Here is a 17,695-nt window from a genome sequence, read left to right as displayed (position 1 = left end):
AATATTCAGTGGTTTCAGGTGTTGCTATGACAATGCAGACCTATTGAATTTAAATCTCTGGCATGTACAGGGCAATTAGAACTCATCTTTGAGCCCAGTGAATTTGTAGGTTAGTGAGAATTTTAGAAGCTATAATAAGGGCATGCTGACACATGCCAAAGTCGGTGACATGCAGAGCATGGATATAACATGAAATGCGGTACTGAATGCCATTCTATTTTGATTTAGGTCATGAAAGTTTCCTCTTTGTTTAATTTTATCATCCATGAGTTGCACAATTGGAAACTGGGAGAAAACTGGGAGAAAAAAAAGGCTAATATTTATTGGTTCAGGCCAAAACTGATTTCAGGAAACACTTATCTAACTCTCTGTTACTTAAGAGTGGTGTGTGTTGTCAAAAAACTAGAGACAAATCATGCCCAAGATTAGGTTTTAACATATATAAAAGTAAGTTTCCCATGAAAGTATGAGAATTTTGCTTCTTAACAAAGAAAATATGATGATCAGTAAAAAATATTAAGAATGTTGAGGCCTTCAAATCTACCCGTGCTACATTATTATTATTATTATTATTATTATTAAAAATTATTATTATTAAAAATTATTAATATAATATATATAATTATATTATATATAATATATAATTGTTATTAATAATAATAATAATAATAATATAATTTTAAAGCATCAGAATACAACAGCTTCAAGAAATATAAATATTATGGCAATGATTCATATGCATCTTGAAGTGCATCTTTTGATACATGTAAATGTATAAAAATATTTTTAGTTACTTTTATATATATATATTGTAAAAGGTGCATGTATAACCTTGTAAATAGTATAAGCAATAAGGTATGGGTAGAGGTTTATATCAGTTGTTTTACTAAGTAGCATGGGTTGGATATAGGGGTTAAATAGACAGAAAGCAAATAAATTATTTGCTTCTGCACAGGGGAATCTTCTGTTTCCTTCTATTTTAAGAAATACTTTCCATGAGCCAACAGAAAAAAAAATAACATAGATAAATTATATCCCATGTGAGTATGAGGGATATGCAAGAAATAAATCTAAAATATTGCTTAAAACCCAGAAAGAAACCTTTTATTTTGGTTCTTAGTTTAAATTATTTTTGTCTAATACAATCTAGGTCAGCTTGTAAACAGAAAATACAAAATGAAGAAAAAATATTTCTGCATTTCTGATGAGAAATATTTTAATACCTTCAAAGGAACATATGCAAGATATTTTAAAAGTTTCCCTTTTCTAGCAATAGTTCTTTCATTATTTCAGCTCAAATTCCTATGGCTTTGATCTTATGAAATTTATCATTTTTCACAAATTAACCACTGATAATTAAGAAGAAAAAGCCCTTATCTGCTATGGATAGATCATCTTGCTTCCTCACATATAGCAAATTGACCAATTATACTATTTAAAAACTCTTTTAAAAAGCCTTTTTGTATTTCCTACAGTTCTGTAGTTTCTGTCTAATAATAGCAGTAGTTACCTTTTCCATCAGACCAGTTTGTTGTTTGAGAAAGAAAACTTAATTTTATGAATATGATTCACTCATAGACGTAAATGCCACTGTACCAGGCCATCAGTAAATCTGAAAGGAAGCAAATTCTCCATATGCTACTATAATAATACACTTTTTCTTGGAGGGATGAGCATTACAATGTAGAGTGTTACAATGAGTTTATAGTTGATGTTAAAAGTATCAGAAATATGGCAAAGAAAAATTATTATAAAGAAGCTGCATATCAAACCTATTTTATCTCAAAACATTGAGAAAATAATCTACGTGTATAGACTTTTGGATTTGCGGCAGCATACTGCAGTCTCTTTTCAGATGCAGATCAGACAGAGAATAACAATAAGAAAAGTAAATAAGAACTGTAAAACAGATTTAGGCATTCAGTTTTACTAATGGATGGGTGTTGGTTTAAAATCTGTCTTGATGATTGTTAGTAACTCCTTGACATTTCTACCAGATTATTTGATTTCCAAAGACCGCTAAGAATCTCTATTGTCTAAAAATTTTCTTCTATGTGGTGTGGAGAAGGTTGTAATTATCAACTTTTCAAGTTGAGAAAATAATAATCCAAATATATTCTTTTTAGACAAACATAAAGTTATTTATGCTAATGTACTTCATGAAAAACTGCGATGAAACTAGACAAAACACTCTAAGCTATACACTGACAAAAGTTTATTCTTCAAAGAAAGCCATAGTTTCTTGATGGATGTTCCAAAACAGATTTTAATTGTCCTCCTGCTGAAAAGTTTTAGTTAGGTCTGAGGGATTTGGGTGTTATGAAACTAGAAATATTTTTGGCTTGGCTAAGACACATGAATTCAATGCAATAAATGTAGCTAAAAACACTTTTGTCTTTATGATTATGAAATGGCATGTGAAACCATGGAGAAATAAGTGTTAATATTCCTGTAAAGTAGATTATAAATCACAATGATAAGCTGCTGAAAAATATGGAATGGAAGAATAAAATCATTTAACATTTATACCATTCAGTTTCCTTTTAAGTTCAAGGTAAAACTTCATTAAGGAAATGGAGTACTTTCAGAAACCTAATTGCTAAACTTCATAATTTACATAATTTAAAAAATATTTTGGAAGTCCTTTTTCTGCCATGCTGTAGCCATCAGAAGTTCACAAATCAGCACCTGAAAAGCACTTGTGTATGTCATAAAATAATTAATGATATTTAGATTCTTCCCCAGTACAAAGAACTGCAGAACCTTCTATCAACTTCTCCCTACAAAGCATCAAAAAAAAGAAAGAAAATGCCCTAGCAGAAGCAGGCATTGATATTTTTCTATTGCTCCTATCTATATGCATCCCATGTAATTTTTTTTTTCATATGACTATCTAAACTTGTGTTTTTCTCTATCTGGATACCTGCTTTTAATAGCTCCATTTTGTTTGCTGAATAAATTTTTTTCTCTCTTTTTTTTTGTTTTTGTTTTCTTTTCCTTTTGGTTTTTTTTCCATTTCTTTTTTTTTCCTTTCCCTGTTCAGTCAGTGACATGCAACAAACAGAAATGTTTCACAGGCACTATCTCAGCGACTTTCTTTGCATCTAAATGTGGCACCTTGGTTTTAAAATGGTAATATGGTGCTGTTCTCTGTACTTAAAAAATGCAATAGTTAAAATACTTTGAAATTCTCTTGTTCCATTGCTTGACAAAATTTATCTGGCTTTTCTGCGCCAAATTCATTATATATCTAATACTTCATTATATTCTTGGATAGCTATGACCACTTTGCTGAAGAGGAAAATACAGCATTTTTTTCAAGCTACTCAGTCTAGACGTTCTTATTATTAACATATTTCATCTTACAAAAAGCCTTTGTTCAGGTAAAGTGGAACTGGGTCCTGTCATTATATTACTACATTATAAACAGATTAAAAATTTTGTCTCCCTCCCTTATGTGCTATACAATAATTCTACAACTGAACACAATCAGAATCTGAATTGTTTCCTAGTTCAGTAGAGTTTTCATCCTGTCATTTTCCCTATTCAGCATGTGAGCATGTTTTCTACAAAATCATTGCATTAGTACTTCCCTTTCAAGAGCAATCTCTGCAATACTGTGAGAAAGCACAGCTGGGAAAGTATCATAGCCCTGCATTAAGGTTGATGGAGGATCTTGAGCATGGAGGAGTGAGAAGCAGAAAGACTGACAGTAGAACAAGAATCGCTTTGAGTAAAGATACCAAGTTATGTGTCTTTACCCTATTATTACGGGGTTATATGAACATATTGAGTATTTTGGACTACAGAAAAGCCATACAATACCCCCCCAAATAATAGCAACATAACAGATTTTCTTTTCTTCTCTCCATACATGAAGCTGCTAAACATACCCAATACATGAATGAGTCTGTCAAGGCAAAGTAATTTTAACCAGTTTCACATCATTTAAAATATTTAAAGGTTTTGTTTTCTTTTATTTCGTTAAACATTTGTCATCAGTCACTAAGAAGATTTTCATATTAAACTCTCATTACAGAAGCATTAACAGAGATGTGCAGATTCTCAAGTACCTATATTTCAGTATTAGTACAGTTGGATGCATTAAGTGCTAGTGTCAGAAAGCATCACTAAGCAGTTAAGTTTATATTAGTATATTCTTAAATGCTTAATCTTTTTCTTTCTCTGTGTCATAAAAGGCAGTCATAGAATCACACATATAATCTGGTTTTCCTTTGTTACCTTTCAAAATATGTTAATATCTACCTGCATGGTGGGTTTTGAGGCTGGGGAGTTTTTGGTGGTCAAATTCAGTGCATTTTTTTCTCAGTGATTGTTTTTGTCCTTTAGACTTGAATCTCCTACTAGATCTTTGGTGATGGAAGCACCCAGAGGAGTGCAAGTCAACGCAGCCGCAGGAGACTTAAAGGCTACCTGTAGGAAAGAGCTGCACTTGCAGTCCACAGAAGGGGAGGTAAGTTCAGCCAGCAGAGAAATGTTCTACAGCTCTGCCCAGCATAACACAAACAGTGTGAGGAGGGTTTATCCAGCAGCAAGGTAAACAACATGAAAAGTATTCTGCATTTGCCTTTGTTAAAGTAATTTTGGTTTAGCTTGTTCAACTATTAATACTTATCTCCTATTTTACAAATATTTGAATCCGTAAGTTTCATTCACACTGAAAATAAACTTAGTTGATACAGATCAGAATTACTTGTAAATTAAGAATCAAAGAAAAATCTTCCACGGAAACAGAGTTGGTTACATGATACTGGTAAAAAATAACTTGGATTAATCTGTCAAAATAAAACAGAGAAGTTTGGATTAATTTAGATTAATGCATCATTAAACCATGAATAAGAGGTTTATCAAACTGGCTCTACCTGTGGTTTAACTCCTTCATCTTTTACTACCTCTGTAAGAGACACAGAGTACTTCCATCATATATTCTCTCCTGTTTCATTAGTGTCGTGTTTCAGAGATCACTGATAATTAATTGACAAAAAAAGACTTTGGTAAAGATTCTTCATGTGTAAACCTGTGTGAACACATGCAAATGATTCAAAATTGGGTCACTTGTTGGGACTGTAATCTATACATTTCAGAAATGCATGAAAGATTGCTGGTATGGGAGTCCTTTCATCTTTAGACCATAAAATGATATAACATTAAAAAAAAAAAAAGCAAAGATCTTGTTGAAGGCTATCGAGAGCTCTCAGATTTCTATTAAGCACTTTGGAGAAATTGATAGATTTTCAAATTGTTCTCAGAGGGGTTTGCTACAGTACAGCACTTTTGGAAGTTCATAATGTAAATATTTCACTGTGAATGAAGCTCTTTAGAAATTTTTTGCCTTTTGTGTTTGTGTTTTGTATTCTCTACCAAATGTTTCTACACGTTTTACATACTATCCAACATAGACAAAACCAAACAAAACCAACATTCACATCTGTGGCAGATAGTTCCCTGGAATGCACACTCTGCATTACAGTGCAGACAGGAACATTTTGGCCAATATATTGCATCAAAATCATATTTTGGTAACATTTTTTTATTGATGCAAGTATCTTTACAGCATAATTAAAGCACTATGTTTTCATTTCAGAGTCTCAAATATTTACATACCACATGCCCCACCTTATTTTTGAGTTTCTCCAAAATCAGCTCTTTCCCCAGTCTCTCCTCTTTACTTACTGCCTCTCTTACTGTTTCCTAACATTGCTGAGATACAAGTAAAAAAATCAAATCCTCTTTTAATAGCAAATATTGTCCTACCTCATCATTGTCCCTTCTGTGAGTTTTTTTGAGTCTAGAGCTTCCTGTAACCTGTCTTGTTTCCCTTTCATAAGTCCCTACCTGGCCAAATCTACTGTGTTTCCTAAATTTATTAGCATAAATTTTACAAATAGAATGTATTTCTTTGGTCTTTCCCTTTGTGATATTGCCAGAGGGGAAAAGTAAAACTTCAATTAAAATTAAAGTTAAAAAAAGAGAAGCCAACAGAAAGACTTTTACCATTCCTTACTCTCCCATTATTCCTTAGGCAATGCTTGTTTCTATATTCTCTTTGTTTTGCATCCTACACCTCTTCATGCAAATATTTTATCTATGGATCCGTCAGGTATTTTTTTCTAGATCAACATTGCGATTTAATTGCATGACTTCTCATTTTTCTTAAGTATTTACTATATCTTGTTGGAAAAGTAGTTTTGGAAACAATGTCCTATGACCTCAGTTGTACTTTGACAATGGAAATCCAAGAAAAAATATAATGCCTATATTATGTTTTATTCAGAACTGGAATTCAATTCAGTATTAAATGTTTTGTAGTAAAAAAAATGCTAGTGAAAAGCTGACTTTTCTGACCTTCTTATTGGAAATTACTATTTTCTCTGTGATAAGACTATGCACATCTGTGATTTCCTAAAAAGATGTTAGATTGAAAATTATCAGAAAGCAAATTACCAACCTTTATCCAATCTTCCCAATGAAGTGTTCAATAAATATACATCTGACAAAGTTCAAAGTCTTGAATGCTTGCAATTTCAGTAAGATCTGAAATGAACTGTAGCAAAAATCCACAGAGAAATTCTATTCTGCAGTCTGACCAATGCCTCTGCAATCCACTGTTTAAGCTCTTCCACTGGAGTGGTTTAGAGGAAAATGCAGAAACACTTAGGAAGGCATATGCCAGGCACCAGAGCATTAGCTGTTGTGCAAAGTTACTATGGCCCCGTTAGGGAATTGCTGGACTAATTGCAGCCTGGTGTGAGGAACCAGGGTAAACATCTGATGGATTAAATATCTACACAACAAAATATTGGTTGCTTTTCCTGCTTACAGCCCAACAGATAAACCACATTAACAGACAGTACAAAAAATGCTTAAAGGTTTTATCATTATTCATTTTTAAGAAAACACATTCTAAAATGACAAAGTAACTAGATTAAAAATAATCATTTTAGCTTAAGAATTGAATGCCTTATAAGTCAGGTTTCCTCCACAAATAAAGTGTTGTCTTTGTGAATTGGACCTGTGAACCATTTTCACAATAAGACAATTTGTACTAGAAAAACATGCAAAGATTTTTGTACCATTTTTATTCTAGTTAGTGACATTTAATTTTTTAATGTTTGAAAGCTTTTTCAAAAACTCATCAAAGATATGTGAATTCAAATTTTCTTTCTCTAGCAAAGCTATTGTCCTATTATGACAGAAAATGTGGCACCTGAAATCAACTAGTTAGAGCCATGTTACAGAGCATTATGCATTTACTGACTATGAAAAATAGATTTTCCTTTTATTTAATAATAACTTCAGAATATTTTTAAGACACATTTTCATAAATGTATTTATGAAATACTTTTCCTCTAGCTTTATTTCTATGCAGTATAATCTTTAGCCTCCCACATCACAAACTGAATGCTTCTGCAAGCATCCTGAATTCTGCTGCTTGATACATTTTCTTTTTATTTACTGCAGTATTATAATAATCCTTTTAGCCCTATTACGCATCATAGTGTGTGATCCCAGACTGAATACTGGCGGCTGTAATTTAGATTCAGATTCTGCTGCCCTTTCTAAAGCTCTTGAGCTGCACCCTTGTGAGCCAAGGCATCAGCAGAATCCTTTGATTCAATTATAACTTGGCATTTAGTTGTGAACTATGTATTATTCTATAAATAAACCATAACCAATGGTTTAAAGCAGCAATCATTTACAAGGAACGTGAAATGTGAAGCTCCAGGATACAGCTGAATCCACTGGTTCACAGAAGAAGAAAAATATCATTTCTTGTCTGGAAATTTAACACAATGACTGCTAGTTAACTACAGCTTTTTCAAATAAGGGTGTAATGCAAAAGTACAAATCAATTTTGAATTCTGTAGATACTTTATTTTAATAGACATAAAAATGTTCAAGTTGGACCTGAAACACATAACTGTGTAAAGACAGCAAACTGAAAGGTCTGTTTGATGGTGTCCACACATCGGCCTAACAACTAACTATAATAGTTTTGACCATCCAGAATCACATAATGGGTCAAGTTGGAAGAGGACCACAATGGGCCATCTGGTTCCTCTTCCCTGCTGCAGCAGGATCATTCTAGAGCACATGGGATTGTGTCCAGATGGTTCCTGAGTATCTCCAGTGAGGGAGAATCCACAACTTTTCTGGGCAGTCTGCTACGGTGTTCATTCACCCACACAGTAAGGTTCCTTCTCATATTTAGGTGTAATTTTCTGTGAAAGAGTTTCTGTCCATTGCCTCTTAACCTGTTGCTTGGCACCACAAAGAAGATCCTGGATCCATTCTCTGAGACCCTTTGTGCAGATATCATAGATATTTTTGAGGTCCCCTCCCAGATGTCTGTCGTTGAAGTTGAACAGGCCCAGCTCCCTCAGCCTTTCCTCACAAGAGGGATGCTCCAATCCCTCACTCATCTTTGTTGCCCTCCAGTGGACCTGCTCCAGGAGCTCCATGTCTCTCTTGCCCTGAGGAGCCCAGAGCTGGGCACAGCACTCCTGATGTGGCCTCACCAGGGCTGAGCAGAGGGGCAGAGTCACCTCCCTCAGCCTGCTGGCAATGTCCTCCCTAATTGCCCCCAGGACACCTTTGGCCTTCTCATCCCCATGGGCACACCGCTGGCTCGTGGACAGTTTGTTGTCCACCAGAACCCCCAGGTCCTTCCCTTTGCAGCTGCTTTCCAGCAGGTCAGTCCCAGCCTTGTGCATGGGGTCACTCCTCCCCAGGTGCAGGACCCTGCCCTTTGCTGGATTTCAGAGCGTTTCTCTCTGTCATCACTCCAGCCGGCCAAGGCCCCTCTGCATGCTGCCCAGCACTCTGGGCCATTGGCTGCAGCAGTCTCTGAAGCAGAAGGCTGCTGAGTAGGCTCAGCTCTTAGGAATCTTGAGCAGCTGCTATATGTCTTTCCAAGGAGCTTCTATGCAAGTTATGCTTTGCACTTTCATTGCATCCTGTTGACTGCCAAGGATTGAGTCAATAAAAGGAGAAAGATGTACAGAGGTTTCTCATTTTTAGAAATGTATTCATATTAATCACCTTGTCTATGACCTTTTTCCTATTTACCTCTTTATGCCCTTGTATTTCCCTGTCAAATTGGACTCTACCATAGTATCATTTTAGAGTATATTTTGTTGTGTCTGGCATAATGAGGCTGATCCTTCATTATAGTAAGGCTTATAGGTGTCACATTAAAAATGAGCTATATTCTTTAACAGACAAAGTTTACTCTAAAATCAGTGTGGCAGACAAGAGGCCAAGTTTATATTTACTGTTTTAGCACAGCACATTTAATGAAACACACAGACAATATTATTTTGTAGAGCCTAACAAATGCATATAGAGCTAACATTTGATCTATAATCCTATCCAGTTCTAAATCCAGGAGATGCATTTAACACAGAGATTAATAATTAAGATTTATTAACATATAATAAAACTGTAATAATCTTCACTTGTAAGCTCAAGTAACTATACCATTTTAAAGTATTTGGTGGCATTGTTGTGGATGTTTTTTGTGTTCTGAAACAGAAAATAAAAAAGAAATGGGACTTTTTAAATTAAGTAGATACACTGAAATTGAATTACCTTGTTGTACATGCTACTTGCCATAACTATGGAGGAATGGTTGATCAAAGAATAAAAATATTTCATACATGAGTTAAGTTCAACCAAGTTATGTTTGTCTGAGATTAAATGTATGCAAAAAAAGTTAAATGTTTGTATGCATGAAATGAGTTCATTAGACAATAAGCAATGGCAGGCTCTAGACATCAAAGAGTTACTATTTATTCACCAAAAATTATCTAGTACATGTGTTGCATATTGTTTTCAAAGCCTTTTTTGTGGTATTAAGCAGTTGACTTCTTAGTGTTTTTTGTGAAGAAAGAGAGTAGTGAAAATGAAAGGAATTTTTTCTGTATTTTTTTAATTATAGGCTTAAAAATTCTATTAGGGTGTTTTGACACATACTTAAAATCAAATGCATGTTATTTTTAAAAAAGCACTTTCCTTTTCCAACCAGTTATTCATGTGTAATTTATTTATAGAAAAAAACCACTGTTCTCTACCATTTTACAATCAAAAATACAAAAGCAAAGCAATTTAACTGAAAACACCCATATTTAATGTGTTTTTTCATGGCTAAATTTTCAAGATTCACATCATAAGAAATTTTATTAAAAAGGTAAAAATGACCATGAATAATTTATTATATATTTTTAATATAATGTACCTTCTAATGATTATTTAAATGGTAATTAAGTTTTTGTACTCTGTAAATTAAGCACAAATATTTCAAGTACATTTTCTTTTCTGCATTGTGCACATAAACCACAAAGAAGTCACATCTATCAAAGATTGAATGAATTTACAAAGACTGAAAATTATTTCTGTAACAGAAAGAATAAATACGCCAGAGAGCGTTTTTCTTCAGTAAGCACCTATATATTGTATTGGGATTATAACTCAGAAGTACCAATATATACTTTTGTGTATTAAATTTACAAAAATTTGTACTTAAAATGAAATCTTACAATCACAAACAACTCTTTGGTACTGATGAGTGAAAACACAAATTCTTCCATTCAAGAATGAACTGTACACTTCACTGATGTACAGTGTTATTTTTCATGTATGGATATGTTATTTTTCAAATCCCTTCCAGTTGTCAGTGGTTGTAGTCATAACATGGAGATGGGAATGGGAGCAATGCTGCCAGGGTGGCTGTGCTCAGGTGTACCAGAAATAATCTTTAGAAAGAGAATATTCACCACATCAGGCCATTGAAGGTCCCATTTGTCTTGTGGTCAACTGATTCTAGCACTGTAGAGAATACATTTTAATACACATTTTGTACTAGATGTTTTGGTCACTTCTGAATGCTTAGTATATTCAGTTTTATTTCAGCCATTACAATAATTTCACTGTTTAACCGTTCCTCAACACTATTAATCATTATGACCAATATGGTTCCAGATATTGTGCCACCATGTGCTTAAATTTTCCAGTATATATGCTATCAAGTTAATATTTTAATTTTTCATTATGATTTTTTGTTCCTTTTCTCAGAACTATAATTTAGATTTAATGAAAGCCACAGATAAGTGTTAGAATAAATGGTCCATGCAAACTAAAGTGCTTCAATTTATGCTATAGTTCATCTTAACCTTGGATATTGAAACACATCAACATATGAAAATTATATAGTTGAATCTAGTGACCTAATCTGTATAATCTTCTTTGTAGGATGCTTCTGAGAATACCAAAAAGACTAAGAGCAAACCATGCATTCCTGTATTTCAGAATAATTGAATATTTAAAGGAATCCAAAAAGTTTATTTAGTGAGACATCATTACAGTGCCTACTCACACTGGGTGATTAATACCCATCTATCAGATTTCCTTCTTTTCTTTCACACTTCCTCCAGTTTCCTGCCATTTCTTATCTACATTAGACCTGAAATACGCCTTTGCAGCCCCAGAGAGTAGCCTGTTTAGGCAAGAGTTCATGGATACAGAAAATTCCTCATTGTCCATAAATCCTAAATTTTTAATTTGACGGTGTCAACTTAAACTGTCATTTGCTGTCTTAGAGAATTAGACCCATTAGAGAATTTTATACGACAGGTTCATATCTCTTTATTGAAGGCTTGTACAAGTATTTGATTTTTTTACCTCATGCCTACATATTTCCCACTGAAAGTTTGCTCCTTCAGTTTAGTTCTTTTTTTGTAGATAATCTGTGTTTTCTGGCTTTCCCTCCTCTCCCTTTCCTTCTCGATGTTCAGATTAACAATACAGTCTGATGAGCAGGAGAATGGCAGATATTCATTAGCAAAAAGTGTACATAAAAAGTGTACCATTTTTCCATTCTTATCACATACACTAGGCTGATTCAGTTTGATTCTTTAATTAGTCAGAAATCAGATATACTTTTAAACAATATAGTACTAATATATTTTTCTCTGTACTAAAATGCACATGACAAAGCAAGGATCTGGGATTTCTAAACCTTAAGTATTTAGAGAGCATGATGCTGCTAGCATTCTGCTCTCCATGAAATAACATTTCTCGGAGTAGCAGCTGCCTTTTCCATCTTGCAATCTGTCCATCAGTCTCCTTCAATGTTTCAGGAATGAATGAAGGCTTTGGTTTTATTTGTGCCTATTTATCTGCTGAGGAGTGAGACCCTCAGAAAGACTATGACTGGCCTACATTGCCTTGATGCATGGGAGGTATTAAGGGGCTTATCTCATACCTCTCACAGCAAAACAGATTAGAGAAAGACCACGTACACATTATCTGGCAGCAGTGTTCCCTAGAAACATCATACTGTTTAATTTTTTCTCTTGCCACTTCTTCCCTTCTCTTTAAACACCTGATAACATCAGATGTAAAACAGTAATTAGTTTAAGTTTTGCTGGTGTTGGAGGAGTTTTCAGCCATGAATTTCTGTTTTAGCAGATCAGAGGACAGAAAACATATATCCTCAAATATGTACACTGAAATTCCTAATGTGTTGGGTTACTCTGGCAGTATATTTGGATTCCTACTTAACTAATAGATAGCAATGTTGCATCTCTAAATTTTGTCTCTCATTTACAACCCTGACAGCATATGTACAAGGTAGATTTTAACACTGGCTTTAAACCATCTTTATTAATCCTCTTCAACACAGGCTTCACTAGGGTATAGCTACAGGTATGGGATTAAATTGGACTCACTGCAGCAGATATCACCCTCTCAAGAAGCCAGTTCTGTTTTTCTCAAACACCATATCCTAGTGCCCACATTGCTCACCAGATGCTCTGGGATGCATGCTGGGACAGGCCTGGATAGCTATCATGCTGGATTATGATACCAGATAAACCTGGACTGTTGTACATCACAGATTGAAATTTGTAAATACCAGTGGAAAAGCCTTCACAGCTATGCTTATTAAAGATAATTTCATTTAATGAGCAAAATAACTGAGCTACTTTGTAATGCACACCAGAGTAAAGTGCTCTAGATTAAAGTCTTGGAGCAGTACTCTACAGAACACCTGCAGTGGTAGATTGTAGAAGAGTAGCTGTACTGATGTAAACAAAAAGAAAAATTATTGAGCTCATTGCAAATAATAGAATAAATTTAAAGAGATTTAACTCCAGCCAGATCTCTGACACATAGGCTCTCTGATTTTTTGAGTTAATTTATGTTTGAATCAAGACATGTCTTTTAGAAACCATTTAATTTTGTATTACAGATTTCTCATGAACCTTCCCCATCATGACTGCAGCTAAGCTGTTAAAATGGTCAGTCACACAATCTGCCAAAAGTATGAAGAGCTCATACTGTATTTTGATGTGTTGCCTTACACGCTTGTCTTCTATATTGGAGTGCTTTTTATTATTGCATGTATGATATTCTAATGTCTCCAGCTTCCATAGAAATAGTATTTTTCTTCTTCGATATTCCAAGTATACCAAGGTGTGCTGGTTTTGGCTGGGAGAGTGTTTATTCACAGTAGCTGGTACGGGGCTGTGCTTTGTGTTCTGGTTTTGTGTTGTGGGGCAGTGTTTATTTCCTTCACAGTAGCTGGTATGGAGCTCTGTTTTGGATTTCTGCTGAACACGAGGTTCATAATGTAGAAGTGTTTTTGTTATTGGTGAGCAGGGCTTACACAGACCCAAGGACTTTCCTGATTTTCATCCTGCCGTGCTGGGGGGGGGACTGGGGGTGCATGGGAAGCTGGGAGGTGACACAGTCAGGCAGGGCAGGTGACCTCAACTGACTAAAGGGACATGCCGTCCTCTGGAGGAAGAAGGAATAAGGGGAAGGGCCTTTGGAGTGCTGATGTTTGTGTTCCCAAGTCACCATTGTGTATGATGGGGCCCTTCTCTCCTGAAGATGGCTGAATACCTGCCTGCCCACGGGAAGCAGTGAATTCATTCCTTATTTTGCTTTGCTCGTGTGCATAGCTTTCACTGTTAAACTGTCTTTATCTCAACCCAGGAGTTTTCCAGCTTCTACCCTTCCAACCTCTTCCTGATCTTTCTGGTGGGCAGTGTGTGAGTGAATGGCTGTGTGGCACATGGCTGCTGGCTGGGGTTAAACCATGGCACAAGGCTTACTGAAAGTCAGTATTAAAAGTCCAAAAGGCCCCTCAGATTTTTTTAGCTCTATTTGTTCAAAGTTATCAAGAACTGCTGATTAAAAGTTTGTGACATTACTGGCTCCAGTTTAATATCCTGCTGAATTACTGTTGAAATTGAAAGTATTTTATCACAGTCATGTTCTGACATCAAGTTTTGATCTTTCTCCAAGCACAGAACTATGCTAAGCATTATTTAATACAAAAGATATACTTACACAGACCTTGCATTGTTAAATGCTGCTGGATTTTTATGCAATGCTATTGATAACTCTATTGTTACTACTTTAATAGACCTGTTACCATTTGTTTTTGCTTGATATGAGAAGTGAAAGAGTACTTTTAATTATTTGTCACTCCATTCATTATTTTGTCCTTTGTTTCCTTCCCACATTTTACCAGTTCCTAGTTACTAGTTTGTTGTTAAACTCTTTTTCCCCCATCTGTTATTTTGTTTTCATATTATATTTGCCGTAGTTACTTTCACATTTACTCTTAGCTGAGATGAATGTTTTAACATGTGTAATCTTTTTTTTTTTTTTCAGTTGTAATCTAGCAAAACATTATTAGTGTTGCCAACACCATCCACATTTCTTGCATAAAAGTTATTTCTTCATGGGTTGTGACTAGTAATTGTCTCAGGTCTATAATACTGGAATTTCCAGGCAACACTGTGTGTCTAAATACATCATTCCTTTGTTATGTGAATTACAGAACAAAGGTAATAGTTCGCTACATTTTAGTTTTGTGATCACTTCCTCTGTCAGTCACAACGTGAATTAAAGCAGGCATTGTGACATGCAGATGTCTCTGAGATTCTCCCTTTCTGTCCCTTTTGGTGAATATTTCCTTCCACGACAGACAGTATGATTACTGTGGGAGCTAGAGAACTTACAGTGATGGGGAGTTGCAGTGTTTGGGGCTACTTTCAGACTATATTACCTTCAATAATTCCAGTCATTTACAGTGCTTCTGCTGTGGATGGAAACATGAATATGAATCAATCCCTGTATGGAATTTTATACAGACACTTTATTTTTTTCCCAGCCTGCTATTCCTGACTTCTCTATGGCAGGACCTCAGTAGTGCTTCTGCATTGCTTTGCTGCCATATACTCTTATTTTATTATAAAATAATGCTTGTCTCCTATAGAATAAAAAAAAGCAATATTTTCCATATTTCTTTTGGTTCTTTACATGTACTGTGAACCTTGTGGTACAATGATGTCAAGTTGGCTTCATTGATTTTAGATAACATATAAAAAACATTAGCAAATGTTTAAGGAGCTCAGGTTTTCCTAAGCTTCAAGTGTCACCTCCAGAGCTTAATGTCATTTTGTTACCTTTCTTCTAGAAGTTCTTAGTCTTCTCCTGAGATAATGACTGGTTTTACTTTAGCTCTTATTTACTCTTTCCATAGATTAAAATAAAATAAAATAAAATAAAATTTAAAAAATTTTGAGCAGCTAGACACTCATCTGTTTGAATCAGTAGAAGACATGCAGTTTTCTGCAAATGTAAGTATAAGTATTGGAGAACTTAACAGAGATTCATTAATGTTACTGGTATCTACAGTTTCATACTGACTCATGTTATTTCCAAGACATATTGAAAAAAATATTTTTTAATCATACTCGATGTTCAAAACCAAATGGGAATATCTTGATGGCCTTCTTAATAAGACTAACCTGAAATCTTTGCTCCTCTTAATTTAGGTCAAAAAAGCTCTTTATTTTGTGCATATGTCTTTGTAACCTCATTTAATTTTTCTCTGGAAGTAGCTATTGTTAAGCCCCTACAATTTAGCACAGTTCAGCACATATTTTCAATTGCTTACAGGAGCACACTGGGGAATGTGCTTTAGTATCACTTCACACTTATTAAAATACAAATTCTGCCAGAGCAAGTATATGCTGCTGCCATGAATGAATAAATGTTAATCATAAAATGTTCAAGTGAAAATTCAACCTACTCAAGAATCTTGTCTAAATGTTTTTGAATAATAATATTTGTACCTGAATAAACATGTCGATGAAGTAATTGCATATATTGTCATAATGACTATTAATGCAGAAATGACTACACAGAGATGAAAAACAATAAATGCCTACAGCTTTTTTACTTCTAAAAAGAGAAATTTCTAATATATCTTTATAATACTTCTAATAAAATATTTCTAAAATTTAAAATATATTTCTAGAAAATCACAGCTGCCTCAAAGCACTTCTTTAAAATATGTCTCACTGCTGATAGAAATTTATGTATTCTTTTTTTTCTCCCTCTTTTTAGATATTTTTAGACGCAGATACAATCCGCCTGGGAAATCTACCAGTGGGGTCCTTTTCATCCTCCTCCTCCTTCTCGTCCTCCTCCTCCTCACCCAGCTCTTCGGCTCCTCGCCAGACTATCTATGAGCTCTGCGCCTGTCCCAATGGTAAACTCTACCTGTCCCCAGCAGGAGCAGGCTCCACATGTCAATCCAGTAGCAACATCTGCTTGTGGAGCTAGAAGGACTCCGTTTTATCCTCACACCAGAATAGCCTTTGGTTACTATCCCTCAGCTTCACAGTTCGGTTCGGTTTCCCTCGTGAGCAGCCCGACGCTCCGAGCCCCTGCAGAGCAGCTTCTTCCACTGCAAGCAGGAGTTCAGGCTGCCTTCTGCTGGGGCTTGTGCTGCCGCCCAGCGCAGGGACGGCAGAGAGAGATCCACTCAACAATGTATTCTTCATCAGGAAACCTACAACATAAGATCACCTTATTTTCCAAAAGGGACAATAACACAGGTGCCTTTGCTACTTGAAGTGAAGCACATAGTTTTAGATTTTTGCAGGACCTGGATATGAACTGCACATATATATATATATCTAGAGAGACAGAGAGAGAGTACATTGATTTACCCAGAATCTGATGGTGAGATGAATTGGTTCCCCCTGTATGATAAATAACTTATCTGTCTGAAAGCACAATTTTCCATTCATCTTTTTGGAAGTAAACTTTTATCCCTGAATTTTAAAATTTTAAAGCATTGTGTGATGCTTGCTTTACTAAACAAATTCAGTAAATGGTTTTTAATACAAAAAGAGACAGAATTCCTCCCTGAGTTTGGTTTCTTTAAAAATGTGTTGTTACTATTTGTCTACTAAGTCTAGGATTTTGTACACTAGGTAAATTTTGGAGATGCTCAGCAATATTCCTTTAAAAGTTTAAAAGAAATGCTCCTGTTTGTCAGATCTGAATGACCTTATGTAATATTTTCGAGGCCATTGCATGTGAAGCAATTGCTTTAAGTAGAACACACAGTTTCTGGAAAAGAAGAACAGGGTAAAGAAGGAAATTCTGGTGATATGTTTGTTGATCAGTGTATTGCTCTTCAAAAGGTTCTTATAATTGGCAAATACAAAACCAAGGGAGAAATCTTCAAAGGTAAATGTTGCCCATTTTCTGACTATGTCTATCCGCTGCCACTTGAACACGTTACAAACATTGGTGGTAATGTAACGTGGTGCTGAGAAGCAGTGCACTAACAACTTGTATGACA

The 17,695-nt window shown here is 35.0% G+C and overlaps 1 protein-coding gene across 1 annotated transcript in view; it reads left to right on the top strand.

Annotated features, from left to right (window-relative positions):
- SGCZ (sarcoglycan zeta) overlaps nucleotides 1–16,848 on the top strand; it is a 374,092-nt gene extending 357,244 nt beyond the window's left edge. Inside the window, exons 8-9 of the mRNA XM_058025112.1 lie at nucleotides 4,351–4,474; nucleotides 16,447–16,848. Coding sequence (XP_057881095.1) covers nucleotides 4,351–4,474; nucleotides 16,447–16,665 — 343 coding nt within the window. The 3' untranslated portion in view covers nucleotides 16,666–16,848. The remainder of the gene's footprint in view (nucleotides 1–4,350; nucleotides 4,475–16,446) is intronic.
- The last annotated feature ends 847 nt before the right edge of the window (nucleotides 16,849–17,695 follow it).

The sequence above is a fragment of the Melospiza georgiana genome, chromosome 5 (genome assembly GCF_028018845.1).
Source record: "Melospiza georgiana isolate bMelGeo1 chromosome 5, bMelGeo1.pri, whole genome shotgun sequence".
Lineage (NCBI taxonomy): Eukaryota > Metazoa > Chordata > Aves > Passeriformes > Passerellidae > Melospiza > Melospiza georgiana.
This window is presented reverse-complemented; position numbering and strand designations above follow the sequence as displayed.